General features: G+C 44.5%; 1 protein-coding gene across 2 annotated transcripts in view; it reads left to right on the top strand.

Moving 5' to 3' along the window:
- Positions 1–23,813, top strand: part of Adamts17 (ADAM metallopeptidase with thrombospondin type 1 motif 17) — a 396,140-nt gene that overhangs the window by 66,865 nt on the left and 305,462 nt on the right. For both annotated transcript variants that reach the window (XM_008849526.2, XM_029554310.1), the window contains exons 5-7: positions 8,216–8,299; positions 9,424–9,581; positions 17,941–17,984. In XM_008849526.2, the coding sequence (XP_008847748.1) occupies positions 8,216–8,299; positions 9,424–9,581; positions 17,941–17,984 (286 nt within the window). The remainder of the gene's footprint in view (positions 1–8,215; positions 8,300–9,423; positions 9,582–17,940; positions 17,985–23,813) is intronic.

Here is a 23,813-nt window from a genome sequence, read left to right as displayed (position 1 = left end):
GCATACATGAAGGCATTCATACACATAAAAATATATACTTTTTAAAATGTTTATTATTTTTATTTTATGTGTATGAGCATATTGCCTGTGTGTATGAAGTGCACCCATGGTAGTGCAATGCCCGCAGAGATTAGAAGGAGTCGAATTCCTGGATGGAGTTACAGACAGTTGTTAGCTGCCATGTGGGTGTTGGGAACCGAACCCCAGTCCTCTGCAAGAGCAGCCAGATTCCTGGCTCTTAATTGCTGAGCCACCTCTCTGATAGCAATACTTTTTTTAAAGGGAGGAAATTATGAGGTACATTGCAGAACAGATGGCCCTTGAGGACATGTGCTCAGTGAAACAAATCAACCACAAAAGGACAAGTGCTGTATGATTCCACCTATATTTGGTACCTAGTGTAGTGGCACTCAGGCTGAAGGTCGAGCAATAGAGGGAAATGGAGTGTCAGTATTTAAACAGACCTTCGGTTTTGCAAGTAAAGGAAGTTCTGGAGACAGCCGTGGGATGGTTGTATAACAATGTGAATGTATTTACTTTGTAAAATGCTAGGTTTGATGTTATGCACATTTTGTCATACTCTAAAACGCCCATCCTGTTTTTCACATGTTCTTCTAGTATCTGTAGTAAGCTCCTCAGGGTAGGATGGTGTCAGGACTGTTTGTACACCTTCTGTTATTTACTGTGCTTATACACATGCAGATGGTCCAGAAATAATCTTTGAGTCTGTGAATGCATGAATGATTGAGTGATGCCCTGGACCAACATCCTTTGACAATGATTTAGCACTGAAGTCATGTTAACAAACACTGACTGTACTTTCTTAATTCCTTGATTAATTTACTCTGAAAATCCTTTTGTGTTCCAGGCACAGAATAGGAATTTATATTATATGTGTGCACATTCTTGTAGAAAGTGCTTCTACATTCATATATTTATCCATCCCAGACAGCCTCCCGGCAGGCACTGTACCACAGGCAATGGCCCTGCAGCCTCCTCAGCACACATCTTTTGAGGAAAGTGGCGGAGGATGAAGCCAAACCATGAATAGTTAAAAAGACCCTTATGGAGCGCATCCGGCTGCCAGGAGTGGCATGCCACCTGCACCCTGTTGCAGCAGACACAGATGCTAAAGCAGATGGTAGAAAAGGAACCAAGGAAAACCAATGAGTTGCTTTCCTAATGGAAAGGAAATTTTACCCTGGAACAGGAAGCTTGCCTCTCGTGTCTCATGTCTGTCAAGGGTATAGATGATAAACCACAGCACCTTGAGCTAGGCCCATAGGGCAAGAAAGGAATCATGTGTTGGAGATACAGAAGGAACCCTGGACCAAAAGTAGCATGGGGCCATTGATTTAGAATTGGGGAAGGGCTATGGGGGAAGGATTAAGGGAAGTCAGGCAGCAGGAGAGATCAAGGCCAAGGGCAGACCAAGAGTGAGGCCAGTCACCACACTGCTGGGTTCCTGCTACCATGTCTCCATCCCAAGAATATCTCCCACCTGTCTGTGGTCCGTCTTTCAGGAATCAGAGTCCCAGGAGGAATTCAGGGCACAGGTCTGCTCTGGAGACTGCTGGCTAGGCAGAATCCCTGTCTTTCTCCATCACACGCCCAGTGGGAGAAATTTTCCCCAGTGCAAATAGCAGTAGATACTGTTTGTTTCCACCAATAAATAAAAATAAACTCAAAACTTCAGCAAAGTGTCTAGACACTACAAAAGCCAAATTGACTCAAAGGACACGTGACCTTGTAACTCTGCGTGTGAGTATTCAAAAGCAAATCAGAACAGAGCGTTGAAGGGATGTTCGCTGCAGTATTATTCCCAGGAGTCGAAAGCTGGAAGCACTGAAGTGTCCATTGATGGATGAACAGATAAACAAAATGTAGCAGATATACACAATAGAATATTATTTGGCCTTACAAAAGAAATAAATTCAGACATCAATGGCCCTACAGGACATTGTGCTAAGTAAAATAAGCCAGTTACAACAGGACAAGTGCCAAATGATTCCATTTATGTGAGGTACCTGTACAGAAGTGTGCAGGGAAGACTGCCAACCAAGACAACTCCGTGGTGTACAGCAGTTTATCTGAGAGCAAACAGACTGTTGGGCTGCCTCTCAGGGAGCAGAGAAATAGCAACCAGCAGGGGAAGGCAGACATCTTTTATAGGTAGTTAGGGCCTTGGGTAACTTTCCATGGTGCAGGCTGGGCTGTTTAGCATGGGATTGATTGGCCTCCCAATAAGCAGAGGGACTTGACCCGGAGCTAGGCCCAGATCTGCCATTTTAGAATATTGGGATCTGCACAGTCATTTTAGGAGTCTTCCAGGAACCTAACAGTACCTAGACTCATCAGATTTGCAGAGACAGAAAGTAGAATGGTGGTTCCTGGGGGCTTGTGGGGAATGGGAAATTAAGTGTTTAATTGGGGACAGAGTTTTAGTTTTGCAAGATGGACATGTTCTGGCTGAAGATGGTAGTGATGGCTGAGCAACAATGGGAATGTACTTAAAATGCCACTGAAATGGCAAATAAACAGGGTAGAAATGGTAGGTTGTATGCTGCTTGAATTTTACTACCAAGATAAAAGATATGTATTGATTCAGTTTAGCTTATTTATTAGCACTTACCATGAGCATGGGATCCTTCTACCCACATCTGGGCTGCAGCAGGAATCCTGGTAAGCATTATCTTCATGGGTCCCAGGAGAATAAACAACAGGAACTATCAAACACAGGGAAAAGGAAGCCTGGAGGGTGATGAGAGGTCCTGTGCAGAGAACCACGTGACAGTGGCCAAGGAGCCATGGTCAGCTCTGTAAAAGGTGGCTCTCCATCTCCAGGGCATGGTGTTGAGTTAACATGGACAGGGGAGGTTGGTGGGAGATTGGTAAGCTATGGGCAGGCCATGCCTGCAGGCTGATATACTGGGCCATGGGGAGGATGCCTCACTTGGTATGTGGTGGGAGTTGCTCACAGGTCTAAGCAGGAGTGTGGCATGGACTGAATGGCGTCTTAAAAGATGTTTCTGAGCTAGGCATGGTGGTGCACATGGAGGCTGAGGCAGGAGGATCATGAGTTTGAGGTCAGCCTGAGATATGTCTCAAAAAGAACAAAAGTTTCTGGAGCTGGAGTTATGGCTTGGTGGTAGACGGCTTGCCTAACATGTATAAGGTTCTGGGTTCAGTCCCCAGTACTCCTGTTTTGGAGATGCTTCTTCCTGGCTCTTACATGGGGGCATGGATTCCTGCTCCTGTCTGGGTCTCCAGAGGCCTGTGCAGAGACCTCCAGTTCAGATGTCTGTGATGACCCACACTGCTCAGGGTGTTGGTGGGCTGCTGTGATTTTTCTAGATGTGTTGCACAGCCTTCTACATATATATGACTTGATTCTCCTTGGGTGGGGGTCCCGAGGTGACACCACAGCAGGAGCGTTTTAAGGAACAAATTGCAGACAGAAACAGGTGGTGTGGCACCAGAAGTGCTGGGCCAGGCAGCCAAGTTGGAAAGCAGGGCCACCTGACAGAGCTTTGGTTGTTCTTTGCTTCCTTAACAACCGTGGAGTGGTATGAAAACCCAAGACGATCCAGGCAAGCTGTTTGCAGGAAAAATGACATCAATTTCACTATTACCATATAAAACAGACAATAAGCCTCTTTCTGGTTACCCCTGAAATGGACCCAGGGTTAGAGAGCTCATTGATTCTCACACTCCAGCGGGTATCAGGAGCCACAGGAGACTCCAACACACATGGCCAGGCCACCCCCAGTCTCTGATGCAGGGGGTCTGGGAGGCTTATTTGCAACTCACACCCAGGACCTCCCTCAGAGGCACTGTGCTAGAGAATGTAGGAGTCTCAGTGGTGATGTATGGGTTCCCTGGCAGGCTCTGGCTCACCCAGGTGACAGTGGCAGCTTTCTGAAAATCCTGCCTGATGTGGGAAACATCACTTCCCCATCTGTCCCCATCTCCTGCTCCTTCTATGGTCCCTGTCTGCCACCCACCTCACCTCTGTGTCCCCAAGTTGCCTGGCTGGGAGACTTCCAGTCTGCTGTTGGCAAAGCGTTCACCTGCTCAGCCCGCAGGCTGCCAAGGAAATGTGACAAAGGAAGCTAGGGCTCTGAACACTCACTGGAACACAGCCAGAGCTGGACACTGGGGACAGACTTTCCAGACAATTGGCTGCACTGCACCATGCCCAGCCAGGTGTCTCCCTGAGCACCAGGCACTGCTGCCTCCTTGGCATCCCCTGAGCGTGAATTTCCATGGGAAAAAGAGACAGGGTAGGTTGACTGTTGTCCCAAGGTTGTACCCTGGTTTGTGGCTGTTGTCAGATGTTTATCTGGCTCACTTGGCATACAGAGAACCCTGGAGAGAGATCATGTGGCCGCTCTGCCCTGCCCTGTGTCCCTCGAAGCTCCGTGAGTGAGTGGTCAGTGAACATCAAGTGACAGTGATAGCTGTGATAGGCTCTGCTAGCTGAAGCTTTCAAAAATGAATTACTCTTTTAATTGTGATAAAATGCATATAACATAGAATTTACTATCTTAACCATGTATGTGCACAGTTCAGTAGTATTAAGTATGTTCACCCCCGTTATCCAGACCAGCCTCCAGGAAAGTCCCATTTTACAGAACTGATACACTGACCTTTCTCTTTTACCCTCTTCCCAGCCTCCAGAGCTTGAAGCTATTTTCTTTTTCCATCTCACATCATACTTTTGTGCATCCATTCCAAGGGAAGCAAGTGAGCCTTAAAGCATGGGATGCATGTGGTCCCGGACTAATCTCAGCCTGGTGAGGAGCCAATGGATGATTATCACAGTGGAGCTTGTCCTGTGATATTGTTCTGTCTGATGCTCATAGTCACTCCCTGCAGGTTCTTTATTCTCTGTCCATGCAGAACATCACTGAGGAGTGCTTCACCATATTATTATTATTTTATTTAAGTAGTTAATTAAAATTTTTGAGACAAGGGCACATGGTGTATCTGCTCCTATATGTCAGGCTAACCTTGAACTTTTGACTTCCTTGTCTCAGCCTCCTAAGTACTTGGATTATAGGTGTGTACCATCATGTCTGACTTCACATCATTTTATTTATTTATTTTTGAGACAGAGTCTCCCTGTAGCCCCAGCTGGTCAGGAAATTCCCTATGTAGACCAGGCTGGCTTCAATTTCACAGAGATCTACCTGCCTCTACCTCCCCAGTGCTGGGATTAAAGGCATACACCAACATGCCTGGTTATTTCATTTTATGATTTATTTTTATTTTATGTGTATGAGTGTTTTGCCTACATGTAAGTGCACCACATGCATGCAATGCCCAGAAGAGGGCATCAAATCCCCTGGAATTGGATTTACAAACAGTTGTTAGCCACCATGTGGGTTTTGGGAACTGGCCCCAAGTCCTCTGCGAGAGCAGCAAATGCTCTTAAGCACTGAGTCGTCTCTCCAGTTCCTTATTTATTTATTGTCTGATTGATTGATTGATATTGTGTGTGTGTATGTGTGTGCTCATGTGCACACACATGCTGCAGTGCATGTGTAAAAGTCAGAGGACAACTTAAAAGAGCCTGTTCTCTCCTTTCACCACGTGGGTTCCAAGGATCAAACTCAGGTTGTCAGGCTTAACCTGGAGGCAAGTGCCTTTATCTGCTGAGCTGTCTCTCAGGCCTGGATACCACTTCCTAAAACCTATGTTATTCTTGAATGTCTTTAATGTTTGACTGGTGGTCATATTATAGGTATTGTGTATTGACTTATTTTTATTTTTTGGTGCTGGCAATGGAACCTAGGCCCTCCTGCATGCTGTGCACACGCTCTCCCACTGAGCCACACCCGTAGCCCACACACATTGCTTAGACGGCCTCTTATAACCAAACCCTGTGCAACTTGAATTTTCTCCTTCATAACGTCAAGCTTTCATTCTTCTGAATTTTCATGTTTGGAACTGATGTGTACCAGTTCAGGCCCAATTCTTGTGCTGATGTTTCAGCAAAATAAAAAAAAAAAATACTGAGTTAGAATCATTGGGTGGCTCTTGAAATATCCAAACATGGAAAACATTTTGTGTTCTTCCCTTCTTCCCTCAAGGTTGGGGATAGATGATGAAGGACTGACTTCAGAATTGGCCTATAGATGGTTCAGCATGAAAAAAGGACAGTTATTTTGTACTTTGGGACAGGATTTTTTTTGGGGGGGTGGGCATGTGCTAAGAACAGAGTACGTGAATATGTCCTATTTATCTTCTTGTGAGAAAGAATATCAAGTTACACAAAGATAAATTTAATTTAACATAATAGCAGCTTTTGGTGCATAAGGGCCAAGCTGTAACACAGCTAATTCTGTGTCACACAGATGCTTACAGTCTGTGCTGGCCAGGCTTGCAGACTCAGTGGTGTGTGGATGACCAGATACACTTGGCCTGAGCTGACCCTGGCTTTGCTGCTGTTGAATTCAGAGTAGGAGCTCAGCACCGAGGGGAGAATGCTCTCAGTAGAAAAATATCCCATCCAGATTATGTCTGAATTAAAACCAAGTAGAATGTTCAAAAAATTCTCATCCTTGTCACCTCCATATCCTGAAACTATGACCACCCTTTGCACTGTCCCTACCCAACCTCTTAGAGCCTTGCTTTTGCTACAGTACCGGAAAGGAACTTGGTCAAGGCATGCTGACCTGGGAGCCTCACATACAATGGGCTTTCTTTGTTCCCATCAACCTTGATTCCTCTTCTTTATTTGATTTTTCCTTTCATTCTTCCCATCAGAAGACTTTCCTAGGACTTCTTGATGGTGAGGTCCTTATAATTAACTTCTACCAATGAGAGAGATGTTTTGTACCTCAGTCAGTCTTGTGTCACTACAATGACCTATCTAAGTAGTCTATAAAAAGAAAAGTTCTACTGGGCTCACAGTTTTGGAGGCTCAAGTTCAAGATCTGGCAGATCTACTTGCTTTAGAGTTTGGTAAAGGAACCAGATGGCAATGGTGGGAAATGGTGATGCTGGGGGATAGAGCAAGACTGGCGACTCATAGCCTCCTCTTTTGCCCAAATCCCACTAAAACCTCCCTGGGGACCAGATCTTTATGCATGGGCATTTGTGGGGGGGGGCACTCAAATGACCACAAGGGCAAAACTGAGAGGACATATCTCTTTCTCTTACTATGATTTGTCTCAGTGTCAAACTTTGATTAGAAGTAGGACTTCGGGGAATAAAGGAAGAGGTGGGCATTTTAGCTGGATGAGTGTGACTTTGAATCAGGGCATTGCTAACTGGCTCTAAGTCTTCAAAAAGTGTCTTTATCTCCATGAGCCTGTTTCTACAGTGAGGATGGGATTGAGGGTTAGAAATGACATCAGGCTGGCATGTACAGGTGTCTGTCTCTCCCTAATTGCTGTCCCTCTACATGAAAGCCTGTGGTAGGAAATTTGACTTTCAGAATCATTTAACATTCATATGTGTATATATATATATGTATATATATGAATTCATATATGTGTGTGTGTGTGTTTGTGTGTGTATTGCCACATGTGTGCAAGTGCCCACAGGGGCAGAAGAGTAGATTGGATTCCCAGGAACTGGCGTTATAGGCAGTTGTGACGTTACAGGCACATAGGTGCTGGGAACTGGACTCTGGTCCTCTGAAAGAACAGAAAGTGCTTTTAACTGTTACCCATCTTTCTAGCCCCTGTATTGCACTTTTTAAAAAGACTAACTGGTTTCCCACTTGCCTTTGGGTGTAATGTACATATGCCCAGGTGTGTGATTCCAGAATTTTCTATTATATATATTGAAATGGAGTATGAATTCTTCTAAAAGTATTTATTGATTAATTTAATGAGAGAGAGAGAGAGAGAGAGAGAGAGAGAGAGAGATAGCCTGGTGTCATTGTGTCATTTCTAACCCTCAAACAGTCATGTGTGGAGGTCAGAGGACAACTTTCAAGAGTCTGATGCTCACCTTCCACTTTGCTATGGCAGGGCCTCTCATTTCTGCTGCACTGCACAATTCAGCCTATATGGCCTGCATACTTCCAGGTGCCTCTCCTGCCTCTGCCTCCCATCTTGTCCTGGAATTACAGATGTGTATCCATCTTCTTTATATGTGTGTTTTAGGGATTCAGCTTGGGTTATCAGGCATTAGTCCAAATCTCCGTCCAGAACACCACTGTATTTTAAACATGATGCCTTTTATTTTTCTCTCTTGTTAGGTATACAACATGTTTCAGCACCAGAGCCTTGGGATTAAAATTAATATTCAAGTCACCAAGCTTGTCCTGCTACAGCAACGCCCAGTAAGTCCCCAGGGGCACCTTTCAGAGCAAGTGGAGAAGTTAATGTCAAGGCTTCCCATTGCTGCGATGGCTGAGGGGGGCTCAGGCAACTGTCTAGCTTGTTCACCCTCCTGGCTTTGCAGGTAGCACCAGTGTGAGAGGAAGAGAGTGTCTGGGATCACATCATGGTGGGTATGCAAACTGCTTAGAATCTCAAGCAAACCCTGAGCTGTGGGCTCATCTCATTCCACTCTGGGAAGGTCTTGCATATGGCTTTCAGATATGTGTGCAAAGCTGGAGGAGGCTCTCAGAAGCATGACTTACCTCCTGGAACTTCTGCCCGACTTGGGCTCAGTATATCCTTGTTCCTGCTTTTTCAAACGAGTGCCTTCCTGTTATATGGCAGACCTTTTCCTGGGGAGGTACAGACGTTATCTACTCATCCCAGATAGGGAACCCATGACAGACCAAAGTAATGATTGCACCAGTGTCCACTTGGTGAAGCAATAAGTTTTTTATTGTTACCATTAGTGACACAGGAGAATGGGTGCAGGATTACTGCAGGGAGTAGGGATAACTTAAAAGCAACTGCATTACCATAAGCCCACCAGCAGGAAAGCTACAACCCTAGAGCTCTCTGCACAGCTTGCAGGTAGCTGGACAGGAGCATCTCTCCTCTGCAGACTCCTTCCTCCAGCAGTTGTTCAATCTTTTTATAAATCTGGGAGGAGAGTCTTCCAAAGTTTCTGCTTTCCCAGACATGTGACCTTTTGTTTACCTGCTTAGTCTCATGGGCCTCACCTTCCCTCTTAGAGGGAATGTTCCTTTTCAGAGGAACTGCCATACAGCCCCACAAACCAGTGCTACCTGCAAGGCAAAGCAGTTGATGGGAGATTGAGGGGATGTGTTTGGTTTCATAGCCTGTTGATACCCAAGAAGTAGATTGCTTTTCTTTAATGACATAGTCATCATTTGAATGCATTGATGAGATCCCTCTTGGCATTTCCTGAACATCTTCTGGATTCAGACTTTTATCTCAGAGCATAAGTCATCAAATGTCATCTCTGTGAGCATCTCTCTCCTATATAATAACTCTGTCTGCCCAGATCGCTCTGTCTCTGACTGGACCCCTCAACTTCTTTCAGGCCAAGTTGTCCATCGGGCACCATGGTGAACGGTCCCTGGAGAGCTTCTGTCACTGGCAGAACGAGGAGTACAGAGGAGCGCGGTATCTCGGCAACAACCAGGTGCCAGGAGGGAAGGACGATACACCTCCTGTGGATGCCGCTGTATTTGTGACCAGGTAAAGCTGGAGCCAGCTTGTTGCTGACACACAAGAAGGAAAAGACATTCCCCTTTTGAGAGCATAATAAGAACCGGTACTTGGAAATCAAGCCTTTGTCTACTTGCTTTGGCTTCAGTTTCCTTGCTAGTAACATGGAGATTATTGATAGGTTCAGCCTCTGAGAGCTGATATGGCTGTACAGAGCTATTGCCTGCAAGCAGCGCCTAGTTTACAGTGTTTAGCTATCATTGGTCCTGTTGTCAGTAGTAGAGGAATACTGGAGTTTTAGTAACAGGAGATTTACAACTTCCTAGAATTCAACTAATTCTCTACTACCCACCAAATAGCAAGCTGATGAAACAAGAGCTGATGGGGGTTCAAAGCTGCTGTGGACTGGCTTTGGTCTCCTGTTATGGAGGAGAGTGGACACTGTGAGTTGCCTGTGGGAGGAGCTCTGGGTGAGCCCATGGGTGACCTGAAAAGCCTTGTAGGATAGGCCTTTGACAGGACCATGCAGACCCCTAGAGAACTCACTGGTTTGGATGCTCATGGAAGTCACCCGCAGACTCTGTTTGAAGCAGGGGTGTGGCTTTTTTCTCAGCTGTAGAACTAGGGTTGTGCTTCTAGATTGAGGAGCCTCACAGTGGACATCAAAAGTCCAGGATAGCCTCCAAAGCAGCAAGCAGCTGCATTGCTGTAATTTCTTAGTGTGACTACAGCCAGTGATTACAAATAGGTGACCCCAAATAGTACTAATTTACTCCATTACATTCTGGAGCCTGCCTACATGTTCAAAATCAGGGTGTTGGCAGGACCCCACTTTCCCTAAATCCTCTGGGGGAGGAGGATTCCTTTCTTCTTAGCTTCTGGTGGTGACTGCCACCCTTGGCAGGCCTTGGCTTGTGGAAAACCTCATAGGAAGATCACCATCACATGGCCTTCTCCCTATGTCTGCATACAGATTATCCTTGTAAAAGTACACCAATCTTTGGATTAGGACCTCTACCGTAACCCACTGTGATCACATTTTAACTGAGTTATATCCTCAATGACCCTCTTTCCAAATAAAATTACATTCATAGGCACTTCACCCTATCCGTTCTGGGGACACTATTGAAAGCACCACAGACACAGACGTATCTCTGACATTTCCCCATCTCTCTTGTTCCATGCCTGGTTGCTTTGCTTTAATGATGTGTATAAAATTGTAATGTGTTCACACCCAAATTCCTCTCTAGAAAAATGCAGAAATATTTCTTAATTGATTCCATTAGATTAAATATACATAAATTTAATTAGAGTTGTTACTGATGTATCACATTTCAATTTTACAAATTTACATTTTTTTAATTTAAAGAAATTTCCAAATGTCATGTTTTATTTTCCTATCTGAAGTAAATTTGTGGAAGGAAGAATTTATTCTATTTTTAGCTTAAAGAAAGCCTGTCTTGCCAAGAAAAGTTCAGTCCTATTTAACATTTTGTTTTGAGTCAATATTGGCTCTTGGGTTGTGTTTACTAGGCCATGTGCTATAAACTTCTGGTTCTGATACCAGTTGATGCAGTGCCCTTTTCTTTTAAAAAAAATTCAGAACATGGGGAAGAGAGCCCAGTTTGTGAAGTGCTCTCTGCACAGGCATGAATTCAATCCCTAGAACCCATGTAGAAAAGTCTGTAATTGGGGGTGAAGAGTGGCTCAGTGGTTAAATCACTTGCTCTATAAGTGTGAGTACCAGAGTTGGGATCCCCAGAACCCACATAAATGCCTAGTGAGTATAGCAGCCTACCTGTAGTTCCACTCTCAGAAGGTAAAGATGGAATCTCCAAAACAAGCTGACTGGTGAAACTAGCCATGTTAATGAGCTCTGCGTATGATTGAGAGACCCTACCTAACGAGTAAAGAGGAAGAACAATCAAGGATGAGTCTAGCCATCAACTTCTGGCCTCCATGTGCATGTACAAACACATTCAGGCATATCCCCCTCCCATGTGCACACATACAAACACACTTGTACATGTGCATACCACGCACACATACATATAACACACACACACATAAACCCATAACATATACCTTGCCACTGCTGTACTCAAACAGATACCTAATTTCTCTCATAGAGGATTCATTAATTGCCAGCCCCTAGGGTTGAAATGTGCTCTGTGGCATACTGGTCCCTTGTGAGAACACTTGCTGCTTATGTGGGATGTGAGTAAATGTATAATGGGAAGATCTGGAAACTTCAGTTCAATAATTTTGGGGCTGTGGCTGGGTCACTAGCCACATTTGTGTTGTATGTCTGAACTTGTCCTTCTGTCCTCCAGTGAGTGCTGGGCGTATCCAGGTGCCCCTTCCCCGAGAGTGCTGGCTACCCATCCTCACTATCCAGAGGTTGCTGTCACTCACTTGGAAATGGCATTTTGGAGCCCAAGGAGCTTTCTATTAAAAAAAAAAAACCCTAAGGATTGCAGTGATGAAGAGAAGGAAGCATGTTTCGAGAGTAGATTCTAACTTGGTGAGCAAGTAGTCCTGAGGAGTTGTGTTTAGGCATCACCATAAATTATATGATTTATTTCCTACATGATAGTTAAATTAAGTCTAAAAGCCCTGTCTAGATATTAACTTCTTTTAAAGAACCTCACCATTAGAATTTGCAGCTAAGCTTCCTGTGTTCCTAATTTGTGAAAGTGGCTTTTATAAACCCTGTATAAAAAGTATGAGTTTGGGCTGGGTGTGGTGGCGCATGCCTTTAATCTCAGCACTGGGAGGCAGAGGCAGGTGAATCTGAGTTCAAGGCCATCCTGGTCTACATGGTGAATTCCAGGCCAGCTGGGGCTACAGAGAGACCCTGTTTCAAAAAGGCCAAAAAAAAAAAAAAAAAAAGTATGAGTTTTGGTGTTTGTTAAAATATCATTAGCTTAGGGTATTTTTCTCCTATATTAGAAAGTTTTTGGTTTTCCTGCTGTTTTCTTTTATTAGACGTTAATAAACATGTCTACAATATATCCATTTTCCCAACTATGCTTCCATGGTAAGAATATTTAAGATATACATATCAGTTTTCAAGTATACAATACATCAACTGTATTAATCAAAGTATATGATAGATCTCCAGAGAGAGAGAGACAGAGAGAGAGACAGAGAGAGAGATTGGGAGAGACCTTGTAATGAAAAATGAAAAGTGTTTTTGTCCAAAGGCAAGAAATGTCATCACAATCAGATTTAATGCAACTTTTGAATTAGCTCTTTTATAAAAAGTACCTGTAGCAAGGCACTGCAGTACACACCTGTAATCCTAGCACTTTGGACTAGAGGCAGGAGGATCAGGAGTTTAAGCTCATCCTTGCCTACATAGTGAGTTTGAGGCCAGCTTGGGCCATGTAAGACCGTGCCTTAACTCTGCCCCCCCCCCAAAAAAAAACCCAACCAGGAGGCTATTTTGGTTTAGTAAAGTGCTTGCCATATATTCATGAAGTCCTGAGTTAATTCTCAAGAATCCATGTAAAAGAGCTGGGCTCAGTGGCATACATTTGTAATCCCAGCACTGGGAGGCAGAGATAGGAGGATCCCTGAGACTTGCTGGCCAGCCAATCTAGTCCAGTTGGTGATCTTCCAGTTCAGTGAGAGATTCTATTTTTAAAAATGAGGTGGAAAGAAATTAAAAAATGAAAAACAAAACCTCAATGTTGACCTCTGTCCTCTACATGCATGTATGTCCACACCTATACATGGGTGCACATGCACACACACACACATATTCAGAGGTACACTTCTTTTTCCATTTCATGCTGATACCTCAGAACTACCTGAGCGGTCCTGAGCCTGGGCTTCTGCTTCTCTGGAGTTGCTGAATGGTTGGATCAGTGCTGGGACATATCCTCTGAGTCCTCACTGCTGGTGGCTTAGAGACTCCGGCAAGGAAAGGGAGACAGTGTTGGAGTGGGCAGAAGATGAGCTGGCCATGCAGCCTGGTTCATAATTAGAAGCTGAGGGCTGCAAGTCCTGAGGTTGAGATAATAACAGGCTGACATTTTGCAAGGAAGGTTTTTGCAAGGCAGCAGCTGCTCTGGAGGAGCATCCTTTCTCCCCAGAGTAACTCTAGCCAAGTATCTAATGGGAGGTTACACCAGTCTAGCAGTGTTCAGGAGGACAGTATCCCTGTGCCCTGTGCTTGTAACTCACCCGTGTAAAGATTTCTCTTCTCTTTCTCCCTTTTTGGGCTATTACTGAGCCTGAGTGCTGCTCTCCTGGACAGATGTGGCTGCCATGGAAGATATGAGCAATATCTCACAGCCAACAGGAGCATCAAAGGCCAGCTTCTCTGCAGCTGTATGTGTCTAGGCTAGAGACAGCCACCCAGTGGACTGCAACTGGAGGTCAAATGGGGCCACAGAGGACTGGGGCTCTAGTCCTACTGACTTTACCTTTGGCTTCGAACCTGATCAAGAGGCCAGGCACTCAACATTCCTCCCCCAGCCCAGCTCTGCACTTCTGCAGAAGACACCAGGGAGACACCCAAGCAAGCATACTGGATTGGCTGAGGGTCACACTGGGACACCTATGCTAGCCTCTGTATTCAGTCAGCCTCCCATGAACTCATGATGAATTTTCTCCTTAGTCCTTCTGCTTCCTGTTCAGTAGCCTTCTAACAGGGAGCCTGACAGCAAAATGAGGACAGGAGGCTTGTTTTGACCACTTGAGATGGGTAACCCCACTTCATTTCTACTGTTTCCTTGATTTAGGGATATGGTCATTATAATAAAAGCTTTTATTTTTCATAAGAATGGGGAGTCTTTTTTAAAACTTACTATTTAAGAATTTCATACATGCATAAAATATATATTTTGATCGTATTAACCCCCAGTCTTCACACTAAGTCCTCCCAGATCCACTTCCACCCCCTCCCAACCACTGGAACATGGTCAGACTACTAAAGGCCATACCCTTAAAGAAAACTGGCTCCCCCTCTCCTGGAAGCCATCAATGGTCAATAACTCCTCAGTTAGGGGAGCTATTATGAATCTCTCCCTACTCTGTGCTAGAATGCTGACTGGGCTGATCTTGTGCAGGTCTTATACAGCTCACCACAGCTGCTGCGTTCATGCCCGCAGCATCCTCTCATGTCCAAGACATTGTTTCCCTCCTGTCTTCCTTACCTCTAGCTCTCACAGTCTTTTTGCCTCTTCTTCTTGGTCCCTGAGCCTTGGGGATAGGGTCTATGGTGTAGATGTTCCATTTGTAGCTGAGCATTCCTCAGACACCTATTCTCTGTACTTTGACCAGCTGTGAGTTTCTTTGTTAACTGCCATCCACTGCACAAAGACACGTTTCTGATGTGGTTTGATAGCTTTGCTAAACTATAAATATAGAGATACAAATTTAGAGGGCAGTTTGACACTATGCCCATTTAGCAATATAATAGTAATAGGTTCACTCATGGGGCTTATGAGCTCCCTAACCATGGGTTCTTGGCCAGATTTATACCAGGTATGTATTTTCTCCTGTGGAGCCAGCCTTAAATCCAGTCAGAAAGTAGTTGGTTACCCTCTGTGCTGGTTAGCCTTTTGTCAACTTGTCACAACGTTGTCTACTTGACACTTGGGAAGAGGGACTCTCAACTGAGGAATTTTATCCATCAGATTGGTCTGGGCATGCCCATGGGGCATTTTCTTGATTGCTGGTTGATATGGGAGGGCTCAGTTCACTGTGAGTGGTGCCATCCCTGGGCAGATGGGTGGGGGCTACATAGGAGGGGGGCTGAGCAGGTTGGACAAAGGAGGAAAGCCAGTAAGCTTGATTCTTTCATGTTCTTTGCTTCATTTCCCGCCTCCAGCTCCTGCTGTACCTTCCCTTGGTGATGGACTGTGAACTGGAAGCCAAATAAACCCTTTCCTCCCCAGGTTGCTTTTGATCATGGTGTTCATCACAGTGATAGAAAGCAGACTAGGACACCCCATAACATTCATGTCACTATTGCACCCATGGGCATATCTTGTCACACCAGTCATTTTCTTAGCTCACTGCGGGGTAAGACTGTTGATGACTTTTCCCGCCAGCAGCCTGCCTAACACCTCCTGGTACTCTGAACACAGGGAGGAAACTTCCTGGTCAGTATCAACTTGATTTCTCTATGTCCTGTTACCAAAGTGTGTGCTCTCTTCAGCAATAGGGTCTTACCACTAAGTTCTGGTGGGTAACCCAGGCAGTAGACTTTATTGTTTTGGTGCTCACTGGGGCACCCCTTGACCAACAACTCTGGAGGGAAGTATCCCTTACCTGGCACTAGGCTTTTTAACTTGGGAACCTTTGGCTTCTGGGAAGAGCATTATCCCCCATGTCAGGTGACTCCGATTGTGCGTGTGTGTGTGTGTGTGTGTGTGTGTGTGTGTGTGTGTGTGTGTGTAAGAAGCTTCTAAAATAATAGGGCTCCATACAACTTTTTCAAACATCCTTAGCATTAGTTGTCTTCCCCAACCCCTCCCTCTTCTGCTCTACCCTCCCATCAGAAATGGGGAACCTTAAAGGCTTTTATTTTTCTCTTTAAGTTCTAGATATCTATTGTAAATTTAAGAGTGGCATATCATATGCTTGAAGATCTCTGAGAGAGTGTGTATTTTAAATAGTCTTGCCACAAAAACACAATGAGTGAGAGCATGGAGTGCACATTAGCTAGATTTATTCATTTCACAGTGTAAAATTTCACATTACCCTGTATAACTATGTACAATTTTATTGCTAAGTACTACATAATAAAATTAAAATAAATTGACCAAAATGGATTATAAAATGTATGCATATTTTAATGAACAACTTAATAATTTCTAGAAGCAAAACCCACTAAGTTGCTAATGCATTTGTCCCTGAGGGCCACCCTGCTTTCTCTCTGTCTCACCTTCTAAACTGTCACTACCATCTTTGCCACACGTCCTGTCATCCCCTCTGGGCCTGCGGGATGTCCAATGTGCTTGATAAAGTGACCTTGTCCTAAGACGGTCAGCCATCAGCCTAGACCTAGGAGTCTATGTACCAAGATGTGAAGTAGAGCCTTTAAGCCTCCAGGTACAGAGACTGTGGACATGAGAGGGCTGGTAGGATCATCAGAATTCAGCAAAAGTGGGCTCAGGGCTGGGTATACACAGTTTGCACCTCTCTCCTGGGAATCCACATGGTACACTGGGGATTGGAGTCGGGTGAAGTACATACAGAAGCAAAGGTGATTGTAAGTAGAAGATCAGGAGAGTGACACACTCAGACATCCCAAGTATGAATGATGTGTCAAATCTTGGTGAGAGTAGACATGGGCAGACAGAGGGGAGCAATGGAGGTCAGTGAATGCTGGAGCCAAAGGTGATGTTAGCCAGGGAAGGTCAGCTGGGACCAGGGCTGCCACTTGCTGTCATGACTTTGTTTAGTGTCAGTCTTGTCTTGTCAGGCCTATCTTCCTTCTAGAATTTTTTTAAAGGAGAATAAGGAGCCGCAGCTTCAGAACCTGACTTCCCAATCTGTAGATGTGGGCTTGGTGTCCAGAAAGCTGTAGGAAAGTGGGTGTTCTTCACCTGCTGGGCGTGGAGCTTATAAGGGAATGCTTTGGGGGCCATCACTCTCTTCTCCTAGCTTTCAGCAAGATGCTCACCTCACAGTGCTCTGTGGTTGGCTACCAACCATGGAGATTTGTGGAAGGAAGCTTGGGAACATTTGTTGGTGGAAAATCAGGGCCTGACCCTTCCTTTCAGCACAAGAGGTGGCCATGAACCTACTGAGCCTGCAGGACACAGGCTGGAGCAGGCTTTGAGCACCTTTGCTTTCTCATTCATCCTCAGCTGTGTGCCTAGGAAGTCTCTGGAAGCTTTACAAATGATTCTTAGAAATGATTTTTTGATGCCGTCTTATAGATGTAATCTGTGGCTCTTACTGCTGTCCAAGTCAAGTAGCTTCGGGTTATTACTAAAGTTGACTGATTGTCACTAATAATGACTAAAACACGTTCCAGGTTTACTTTCAATTGCTAGAAGGATAGTTTCCTTCTAACAGGTATGGAGGAGTTCAGCTGTGAGAAGAGTCTATTGGGCTGGAGAGATGGTTCAGTGAGTAAAGGCATTTGCTCCCAAGCCTAATGACTTGAGTTCTATCCCTGGAACCCACATTGTGGAAGGAGAGAATCAACTCCCTCTAACCTCTACATGTGCACTATAGTGTGTGTGCATGAATGGTTAGTCTTGGCAAACACTGTTTAATGTAATATATCACTTTGACCTGAGACAGGTAATGCAGTAACAATATAGGGCTGCTAATCAAGATTCATCATGGCATTCTCTTTTTCCCATTCTTGCAGGGTACCACATATACCTGACCATGTTTTGTTTCGTTTTTTTCCTTTTAGGACAGATTTCTGCGTTCACAAAGATGAACCATGTGACACTGTTGGTAAGTTAATTCTAGTCATGGTTCAAGGGGCTGGTGTATCATAGACTTCTAGTTAGAGGAGCTAGTCTCTTAACCCCAAATAAGTTTACTATCTGCTGTTGCCTCTCTTTTTGTAAATTGGTTCATTGACTCCACTCTACATTTTTTTTTTCTGAAAAGTTTTGAGATTTCTTACTATGAAAGGAGTGTAGACGAAGTGTTAAAAAGAAAGTTATAGGCCAGGCATGGTGGTGCATGCCTTTAATCCCAGCATGCGTTGAAGCACATGCTACTCTTTCATATGATTGATAGCTCCCTTTTGTTTTCTTTTCAATATGTGAATACTCTTCTTCAGAGAGAGAGCCAGCACTGATTATAACTAGGTAGCAGGCCTTCTGTGGAAGACCAGGTAGCTATTTTTGATCAAGCATCTTTCCCTTTCCTGCTCCATTATTATCATAGCACTTTTAAAACTTTCCTTATAACCTTAGTTTGCCATAGGAAAATGCTACAAGGTCTGGTGGTTCAGATAACAGAAACTGCCTGCCTCACAGCTCTGGAACTTCTGGTCCGTGGTCTAGTCTACAAGTGTCTGTTTTCTGGTGCACGCTGTCTCTGTGGCTTGCACGTGGCTGCCTTCATACTTGTTCTCACTTTCTTCTCTGTGTGCTTCCCTGTCCCCTTTCTCCCTTTTCTTGGAAAGATTTTATTTCTAGTTTATGTGTATAAGTGTTTTGCCTTCATGTATATAAATTCACCACATGCATACAGTGCCCATGGAGACCAGACGAGGGGGTTGGATTCCCTGGAACTGGAGTTACTGATAGTTGTTAATAGCCATGTGAGTGCTGGGACTGAACCTGGATCCTCTGGAAGTAAGTACTCTCAACCTCTGAGCCATCTCTCCAGCTCCCTTTTCCCCTCTTCTTATAAGGACATCAGTCATATTGGATGAGGACCTTACCTTTATGACCACATTGAACCTTAATTACAATTTTTAAGACACTGTATCTAAATATAACCACTTTAGGGAACAAAATATTACCCTGTGAATTCTGAGGGACATAATTTAGTTCATAGGACTATTCATTTGGCACTTAGCCATATGTTACAAAGGGACATCTGACGTTGTCATGTGAGCTCCCCATTACAGATGTCTGACTTCCTAAGGAAGCAAGTCTTTTTTAATGCAGGGACAGGGTGTAATCATTCTTAATATGACAGCTGAGTGCTGAACTGATCCACCACCTACCTCTCCCACCATATACTCTTTCTAATACCTTGGAGATTTATAACTTTTACAAGCTAATTGAATTCTGTTTTGAACATAGTTGGACTTTGTGTTTGACTAGCAAGCATTTGTTTTAATTTGCTACAACTTACTGGTCCATGTCATCAAATCATTAAAAGAAGTAATCTGATAAACATAAAAATTTCAAAACTGAGAGTGTGACAGTCATAGAGAAGCCTCAACATCTAATTTATTTCTATATTTATAAATTTTTAAAATTTGATATAGAATCATAAGAACTTGCCAAATTAGTAGAAAGGCCTTGTGTTCCTCAGAGTGGCATCTTACATAACCCTGGTGCATTATTAGAACCAGGAAATTGATGCCTAATTTGATGAACTGGACTAGAGGTATTTTGGGTACACTCTAACATATATAGTGGGTACCCACATCTGAAGGCTCTACATTCATAGATTCAACCATGGATTGAAAGCATTTGGGAACCAAATATTACACTGGTATTATACATGTTCTGACTTTTTTCTTATAAATTTTCCCCTGAATGACTTAGTGTACCAGTGATTTACATAGCATATCCATTGTGTCAGGTTTTACGCATAATGTGGAGATGATGGAAAGTAGATGGGAGTCCATGGAAAGTACAGTGTATGAAAACACTGCACCATTTTATATACCCGTGTTGAACATCTACAGATTTCAGTACCTGAAGGGGTCCTGGAAACAGTCCTCCATGGAACTGTCCACTCACCATGATCACTGAAAATGGAGAAACTCCACCACCCCTGGAAGTGCCCCTTCTCAGCCACTACTCCCCGTCACCTCCCTAACCCCTGGCAGCTGTTGAGCTGTATTCTATCTCCATCGTTTTGTCATCCCCCCCCCACAGTTTATTTTTGCATTTTGTTTTGATTGCACAGGAAGGAAAAATTATCTGAGTCACTTAGATATGTACCTGCCAGTGCAAGGAGACTAAACAACTGCTCCAAAGCTCAGGATCTAGGTTAGCCTGAGCTACTGTGTCCTGAGTTCTTCAGAGAATGATATACCCAGTGCCTCCAGGAAATCAGGAAAGCTCTGGGCTGCCAGTGTTCTATCAATTAGGCTATAACTGCACTGTTTCCTTGTTTTAATCAGGATGATGCTTATATAGTAAAGAGCACAGGTCTTGATGTTTTTAAGTTTATGCCAACACTAGATAGATCCTATTGTTTATCTTGCATTACTTGAAGTAGTTTCAAAGCAGTGTTTTCAATTCTGTTTTAATGTGAGGGTTTCTTTATGGTGGTAAAATGTACTGCTAGGGCTTGAGTCATGATTGGCTCCTGTTGCTCATGTGTGAAATAAAGGTTTGGTCTCCATCTTGATGCTATTGGAAGATACAGGACTTTTGAGAGGCAGTGGAAGTCTCTCGTCAATGGGGCTATGTTCTCAAAGGGGATTGTGGGACCACTGTATTCTCTGTCTCTCCCTCTCCTCTCTCTCTCTCTCTCTCTCTCTCTCTCTCTCTCTCTCTCTCTCTAATGAATCAAGCATCTTCCTGTGTTCCACATTCTCCCTGCGATACACTGCTTCACCACAGGCCCCAAAGCAACAGAGCCAACTGACCGTGGACTGAAACCTCCAACACTGGGAGCCAAAGCAAACCTTCCCTTTTTAAAATAAATTATTTCAGGTATTTTTGATACAATAGTAGGAACAGAAAGTAGAAACATACATAATGTGTGTATGTATAAAATAAAATATTGCTATCTTAGCCATTTAGTTTTATAGTTTAGTAGAATTCAGCACTTTTACACTGTTATAGAGTCATGTGCCTATACTCTTAGAATCACTGTTCAGATTAAGATATAAAATCTTACACCTCTCACACCTAAAAGACTCCCACCCACTAGCCATTATTTTCCCCCAAATAGACTCAATTGAGATGTAAGTACTGTTTTGAAAACAGTTTAAAACATTTTAGAGTCAGAGTTAAAGAACTTCTGAAGTAAGGAGTGAATTTGGGGCTTCCATAAAAATGTGTTTCTTTTGTATTACCCAGTCTTCATCAGCCTATTTGGATTCTTGATGATGAGGACCTAGCCAGGGTAAAGGGGCCATTTGTCTGACTGGGTAACATGGCTTGGAGTATCCCAGGGAGGGCAAGGACACAGACCCTAAGTAGAGATCAGTGTTAGGCCCTGTCTGATTCATGGATCACTGTGGCCAAGTCAGATAATCTCTTTCCAGTCCTCTCTATCCCAATCCACACTGGGTAAGGGAGGCTCTGGCCCTTTAGGCTTCCACTGGGGAGGCAATGGTACCTCCCACAAAGAATATTTAACACTCGAGGGAGGTCCCCAAAAGGGAGAAGTATACTTTAGCTGGGACAGAATGGATGTTGGACAGTCCAGAGTGACCCAATGTCCTCCGCACCCTGAGATTCAGTAAGACCGGTCTTACCGCCTCTGGACTTTAGAGCAGCCCTGCAGATGTAGGTGAAAGTGGGGTTTCCCTGACCCTGATTCTAAGGTGGCCCCATCCCCGACATACAGACACCTCACCCATCCCCTCTGTACTGGGTAAGATGTGAGCAGGTGAATGGACATACTTTTATAAACCATACTAGAAGAATTTTCTTTCTCCTTCTCCCAGCCTGCCAGGGACTTCTTGAGTCTCTTGGAAATGGGAAGGACAACAGGAATATACCACAGGGGCACATTGGAGGACATACCATGGTAAAGGAAATCAGGAGGATCAGGAAAAGCAGACCTTTATCCCAGGCAGAAGTGGCTGGTCCTCTCAGTGAGAGTTTCTATATAATCTGAAGTGATATGCTTTTGGCCACTGTCATGAGGCAGAAGCTATTCCTTTTCACAGTCCTGGGGAGGCAGAAGCATCCTGGGTGAGCTCCGTCACTGCCCTGGGTGAGTTCCCTCGCTGCCCTGGGTGAGTTCTCTCACTGCCCTGAGTGAGCTCCCTCACTGCCCTGGGTGAGCCCCTTCACTGCCCTGGATGAGTTCCCTCTCTGTCCTGGGTGAGTTCCCTCACTGCCCTGGGTGACCTCCCTCTCTGTCCTGGGTGAGCTCCCTCTCTGTCCTGGGTGAGCTCCCTCTCTGTCCTGGGTGAGTTCTCTCTTTGTCCTGGGTGAGCTCCCTCTCTGTCCTGGGTGAGCTACCTCACTGTCCTAGGTGAGCTCCCTCGCTGTCCTGAGGAGGTGAGAGGAAAGACTCTGGAGGCAGCAAGACTCTGGATCCTTGTATTCCTTTCTCAGCACTCCTTTTTCTACTGCACACTGAGCAATAGGCATCTGAGTTAGGCTCAGTGGACATGAGTACTGGTCTTGCTGTTACCCAGCCTATAAACTGACCTCCAGTGACTTTTTAAATGAACTACATCCTTCACTGAGCCAGGCTTCATTTTTTTCCTTCTTGCATAGGTCTTATAATACTGTTTAGTTAAAGAAATGCCCCCCATTATCTTCCCAGTAGGGAGAGAGAATCTTGTAGGAAGGACAGTGGCCAGGTACCATAGCCGTATTGTGGGCTGACAGCAAGAAGGGGCTCCAAGCCTGGTCCATGCTCCAGAACTTGCTTCTGTAGCATGGAGGGTCCTGTGGCTTTCCTTAAAATTGGGTGGCACTGGTGCCATACTCTCTGATAGATCTGAGTGGCTCAAGGAGAATTTGATGAATGTGGTCACTGATCGAAGCTTTGAGCTCTTTGAGGGAGAAAAGAGGCAGTGTGTGGGGGTGGAAGCATCGAAGGGAGGGTGAATTTGCCACCAGGACCATGGTATTTGGGAATGAAACCTCCATTTCTGAAGTCTGCTAAGCCCAACATGAGGCCAGGAAACCAGAAGGAGGTGGGAGAATTGTGAGAAATACGGGAGACAGGATAATCCTCAGGGTTACAACCCTGGACCCTCTGAATTTTTCAGCCATTGATCATGTCAGGAAGGAAGAGAAATTGTGAACTTGTATTAATTTAGGGCTCTCGAGTGAATGTGAAATAAATACGCCAGAATTTCTGAGTCTGGCCCTACTTTATCCCCTTCTCAGTAGTGACCCTCATCCTGTTTGCTTATTCCTCCCCTGTGCCCTTGCTAAGAATCCCCTCCAGAAACCTTCACATTTGTCCTGTGGTGATGTGAAGATGCTGGTGACTATTATCTTGAATTGTCAAAAGGAGGCTCTTGCTGGATGAGCCTGGAAAATAGTGTTTAGAGTACCACAGAGAATAGTTTTTCTGATAAGATAGAGCCTTGGATTTCATTGTTTCTTGGGCTTTCTTAATTGCTCATTTTGCTTTATTAACGGTAGAAATCATCTTTCAACGATGCGTCAAGAGTAGAAGTTAGAAGTAATGATGGTTTCTGACTTTCAGTGGTTCATTTTAGAAGTTTTGTCTTTAACATGGATTGAATGTGACAGGCATCCAGAGAAATCAGACTGTGAACTGTGTTCCTTCCCTGGGCCAGTGATATGTGTTCTGGTTCTCTCTAGCCATGCTCGTCAGCTCCCCATCAGCTTCAGGATGGCAGAGGAAAGAGTCAGTGTGTTAGGGTCCGTGACTCGATGGGTCCCCTCCAGATAACAAATACACGGGATTGGAGATGTA

This window comes from Nannospalax galili, unplaced genomic scaffold, assembly GCF_000622305.1.
Source record: "Nannospalax galili isolate Female #2095 unplaced genomic scaffold, S.galili_v1.0 scaffold124, whole genome shotgun sequence".
Taxonomy (NCBI): domain Eukaryota; kingdom Metazoa; phylum Chordata; class Mammalia; order Rodentia; family Spalacidae; genus Nannospalax; species Nannospalax galili.
The sequence above is the reverse complement of the archived record's forward strand: the minus strand, read 5'-3'. Positions and strand labels throughout refer to the sequence as shown.